Source organism: Pocillopora damicornis, chromosome 4, assembly GCF_964200805.1.
Source record: "Pocillopora damicornis chromosome 4, jaPocDami1.2, whole genome shotgun sequence".
Taxonomy (NCBI): Eukaryota; Metazoa; Cnidaria; class Anthozoa; order Scleractinia; family Pocilloporidae; genus Pocillopora; species Pocillopora damicornis.
Window position 1 is genome coordinate 25,886,113 of NC_142673.1, and position 5,000 is coordinate 25,891,112.

General features: G+C 39.5%; 1 protein-coding gene across 1 annotated transcript in view; it reads right to left on the reverse strand.

The window, feature by feature from the left end:
* LOC149047420 (uncharacterized) overlaps positions 1-5,000 on the reverse strand; it is a 15,666-nt gene that overhangs the window by 1,583 nt on the left and 9,083 nt on the right. Inside the window, exons 2-3 of the mRNA XM_089204109.1 lie at positions 308-1,797; positions 1-57 (exon numbers count right to left, since the gene is read on the reverse strand). The exon at positions 1-57 is cut by the window's left edge and continues 46 nt beyond it. Coding sequence (XP_089060235.1) covers positions 1-57; positions 308-1,797 — 1,547 coding nt within the window. The remainder of the gene's footprint in view (positions 58-307; positions 1,798-5,000) is intronic.

Consider the following 5,000-nt stretch of genomic DNA (forward strand, 5'->3'; position numbering starts at 1 on the left):
AGAATATCTCATTGAAATTCCTTCCTGTATGAGCTCTCGTCCTTTTTTTTCTTCTCCCTGCGAAGCAAATAACTCTTGTAAATATCCGGTTCTAGTCTACCTCAGTGCGAGTGACACCCCATTAGGATTGAAGCAAACTCACCCATTTCCGCTATTACTGATAAAGTTTCATTAGATTTTCTACAATCTTCGGTACACGAGAACTTGCACACTTCACCATGGCGTTAGATTCTCATGAGCCCCACAAAAAGAAAATCAAAACAAAAAAAAGACACACGGTCCTCCTTTATATTTACTATGATCTCACCTGCAATACTAAACATACTCCGAGCTTACTAGCTGTGTGCGCATGCGTTTGGGACTTTTGTTCCTCCGCTGGTAATGTCCTGCGCATGTCATATGCTTCCTGAAATTTTGAAAGTGTGACTTTGTTTTCTTCTGGGCTGTCTTTGCTGTGAGACACGTCACAGAGACGACGGAATCCGAGTGAATTCAAGCTCTCTGCATGCCTCTTCTTGTCGCCGGACGCTTTAGCAATATTACAGCATTTCTGATAAAGCGCTGTGCACTCTTTAGGGGGTGTTAGAACTTTTGCCACAAAATCCAGCACTTCTGTACTGTTGACGACGTCTAACACGAAATGTTTGTCATCTAAATCGTTAGACTCTTCGAGACAATTCTTCAGCGCTTCCATGACGTTCGCTTTCTGCTGTCGAAACTTACGGATCGCAACCAAAGCTGAATTTTTGCTGATAAACTCTTTGCTCAAGACTCTTAGCAGGCCAAGATAATGATGGTTAAATTTATACTGAGAGGTGCGCCACAGGTCGCTCATGCCTAAAGATTCTTTCTCTGTCCGGAAGTAGGCTTGGATCAAAGGATGCATCCTCATCTTTTCATCGGCGTCTCTCTGAAGAAGAGCGTACTTGACCATCCTGGTCTTCACTCTTTGATAGTGTAAAGAATCTTCAAAAAGGTACTGAATGTCTTCTGTTGAGAACTCCGATGGGAAAACAGAAAAAAGGACAAGATTCCGTTTTACCTCATCGGAAAAATTGTCAAAAAATACTTTCAGCGTGTTATTAACATTGTTGAAAAGTTGTGTGGGATTATTCCGGAGGTGTTGGATTAACTGCTCGGGACTAAAACAATTGTTCAGTGCGTCAGAACAGGTCACAAGAAGGAGTGGTATCCCACCACATAATTTAGCAAGTTCCTTGGAATGTTCCTCACTACAGTTTTTAACAAGCCTCCGAAGCAGTTCAGCAGACGAGTCGGGATCCAAAGGTTTGAGACGAAACGTACACACGTCTGCCGACACGATTTCAACATCTTTTCGAGTAGTGATTATCAACTTTACATTTGGGGCAGATTTCACGAACCATTTAGTGAATTCATCAAATTCCTCACTCTGTATATTCTCTGTATTGTCAAGTACAATGACAGTTGGGATATTTCGCTCCGATAGTTTACGCTTCGCAATAGACATAAAATTAGCGGTTGGCGACCAAACGCGACCATTTAATTGATCAAGAATCTCACTGCAGATGTCTACGAGCTTCTGATGATGACTCTCTACTCGTATATGTATTACAATCTCGTAACCTCTTTTCTTTAACAAGTGACTTACACCGACTCCCACTTCAGTCTTCCCCATTCCCGGGATAGAAAGAACAACAACCATGCGAGAGGCCTCCAGTATCTCAATGATTTCCTTTACGTCCGTGTCTCTTCCAACAAAGTGTGCGGTTAAACACGGAAGATTTCGAGGTAGATCACTCGGCGACGACGGTATACCTAAAATACGAAAAAAAAAAAAGGAAAGAAAAAGTTTGAACAGATACACGAACGGTAACCGACCCCAACAGATGTCCCAAAAACAAGTTCTATATACCAATGGACAAACAATATACCAATGGAACCCTGAATATAAGACCCCAAACAGACCCTTTAAGGCTGTGCTAGCATAATTTTTGGCATAATAATATACATGACAAAATTACGCGCGCCTGATACGCGCATTTGAGAAGGAAGATGCGGTTATCAAAGAGAATGTCAGGGAACATTAAACAAAACACAAGAGTATGGAGGTTTTTCAATGTGGTCTTTTTACAGACAAGCAGTATCCATGTCTGAGAGCTTCTCCAGGCAGAATTCAAGTCTATAAGTGATATGTCAATACACTTTTGGAGGTCAAGAGCATTTTAAGCAAAAGGAATCTTCAACCCCATGTTGGGGCAGCTCACTGCCTTGATGAAGTGGCTGACAAGTACTATTCAAAAAAAGGGTGTGAAGCTTTTTCAAAGTGGTTTTTTTATAGACATGCAGTATCCATATCTGTGAGCTTCTCCAGGCAGAATTCAAGTTTGTAAATGTTGTGTTTAGACACTTTCGGAGGTCAAGAGCATTTTTAAAAATAACTTTTTGGAACTATCAAATGCAAGGACAGCTAGCTTTAGCATGATTGGAACAGTGTAATCTTATTATCTACACTCTTAAGGGAAATTAGTAGTACCTGTAAAATTGGACAAAGAACTGTGGGAGCAAATGATGGGGAAGCTATCAAAGTTCTTTGGGAATACATGGTGCCTGAACTCCTCAGTAGAAAGATTCGTGAAGAGGTTACTCACGCCTGACTACGCCTTTAAGAACCAGGATGGAATTAAAGCACCTTCTATCTTAAAATTAATTTAATGTACACTTAGAAGATTTAAAATAGTCTTTGTGGCCTGATTACAGGTTAGAGGATACACTTGATTTACTTGTTGTGTTTTGATATCAAGAAAGATATGACAGTACTTATAGATGCATTGTAATATGACAGAAGTGTAAGTTAGCGTGATATCACAAGTTTTTGTTTGTTAACCAATGTTATCTTCAGTGGATCAATTCCGAAAAAAAAGGTTCTTTTGTTAAATCCAAACTAAATCAAGAGTTCGAAGTGGTTAAAGTAGGTAAGATGAAGCTGAAAGATTACTTTGCATAATGAAGTTGGGTTTATTTGTTTTTTTTTTTTGGTGATAAATTAGGAGAATATTAGAGAGTTCTTCTTTGTTAGTGGAGGAAGAAGATTAAAAAAAAACCAGCACAAACTGTTAATATTTTATCGGCAAGAAGCACAAGTGGTATAAGCAGATTTTTTACTTATTTACGATCCCAGTAATTCAGTTTCTCGGCGAAGGGTTTCAAATTATTAAATATCGCCGTGAAGAATTTCATAGATTCGCATTCTCCCTGAAAAGTTTCCGTTTCAACGCTGGCATGTCATTGAGTTCGTTTCCAAGTGTTTCTTTATCAGCTCTTAAGATATCCAGTCAAGTCGCCGACGGTTTAACTCGCCAACGCCAACTCATCGACGTATATAATCGAGTAGAGACGTCGGCGAGTTCGTCTTCAATCCAGTACAACTTATTAGACGTTAAACATATAGAAAAGTAACAGATTTTTGGTAAAAAAACAATTTTTTTTTCTTCCAACAAAGTTTATAAGGATCTCATGCCGAATAAAACAAGGTAAACATCTCCAGTGACTATAAAAGCTTCAGACGCGAAGGATTTATTGTGTGACAACAACACTGTAACGACTCATCATGTCAATCGGTCAGATTTTTTTATGAAAACTTGGCTTTCTAAACGAGATGTTTAGTAAAAAACAATTCTTTTCATTTCTAACGAGGTTTATAAGGATCTCAAAGCGAATAAAGCAAGGTAAAACACCGCCAATGACCAAAAAAAGCTTTAGACGCGAACAAGTTATTATGCGCCAACAACACTGTAAAGGCTCATCATGTCAATCGGTCAGATTTTGTAAAAAAAAAATTAGCTTTCTAGACAAGATCTTTCGTGAAAAAAAAAAAAAATTGTTATTGACAGTCTAGGCTTCACTTATAACGCGTCGTCCAGGCAGCCTTACGCGATATATTGGCAGTGTACTGTCCTTCCAAAGGGAAATCACTGAATGCCCTTCCGACCCCTCCAGCAGTAAAACAAGTTACGTTGGATTTTGAGGCAGCTATGTGGGCGGCTATGAGGTATGTACTGCCCGCAGTACAACTTCAGGGCTGCGTGTTCCATTGAATCTAGGTATTATGGTGAAAGGCTGGTTAAGTAAAGTATACTACTATTACCATAAAGTTAATGGACAACGTTACGATTATGATTTGTATAACACGTTATATGTCTGTTTGTTTCTATATAGATTCAAGAATTGGGGCTTCTAGTCCTCTATCAGAGAGACGAAGGGACCTTCAAGTACCTCCGCAAGTTGATGGCGTTGCCCTTCCTTCCGAGCCATGAAATTCCAGCTATGTTCAAGTCTTTGAAAGAACACGCCACATCACCAGCCCTCCGCGAGCTTACAAGATACATTGAAAATCAGTGGGTTCAGTCCCTTGCATTCACGCCCAAAGACTGGGGTGTTTATGGCCAGCCTACAAGGACTAACAACGACATTGAAGGTACTTTTATTTTGAAAATTGAATGGTAAATTATACAGGACCTTAAATGTCTAATGTATGCAGAAACATCATATGTATTTCTTTCACGTCTCCTACGTTTTGGGCTAATCTTTACATTCCCAGGTTGGCATCATGCACCTAATAGAAGAGTAATGGGGAGGCATCTTCCGTTTTACGAACTAATAGAGCTTTTACACAGGGAAGCAAAATCGGTGGCCACACAAAATACGATTAGTATCTAACCAGAAGCTGACCAGAATCCAAAGAAGGACTTATAGACAATTGCAGAGTAAGGTGTTTGGATAGAATGGTGAAAAAAACAGCGGCCCAATTATTGAAATAGATTGTTGCGGCAAACGAACATCAAGGCTCGATGAAATACCAAGAAAATCGTGACCGGAGAAAAATGCCAACCAAATCCAGGGAATATATTACAGGGATATAACTTTAATCAATCTCGTAAAATATCAGTCCCTATACGCCGGTGGCTTGAAATCACACTTTATAAATTAACTTTGTATGCACTCCGAACATGAACAGGCGA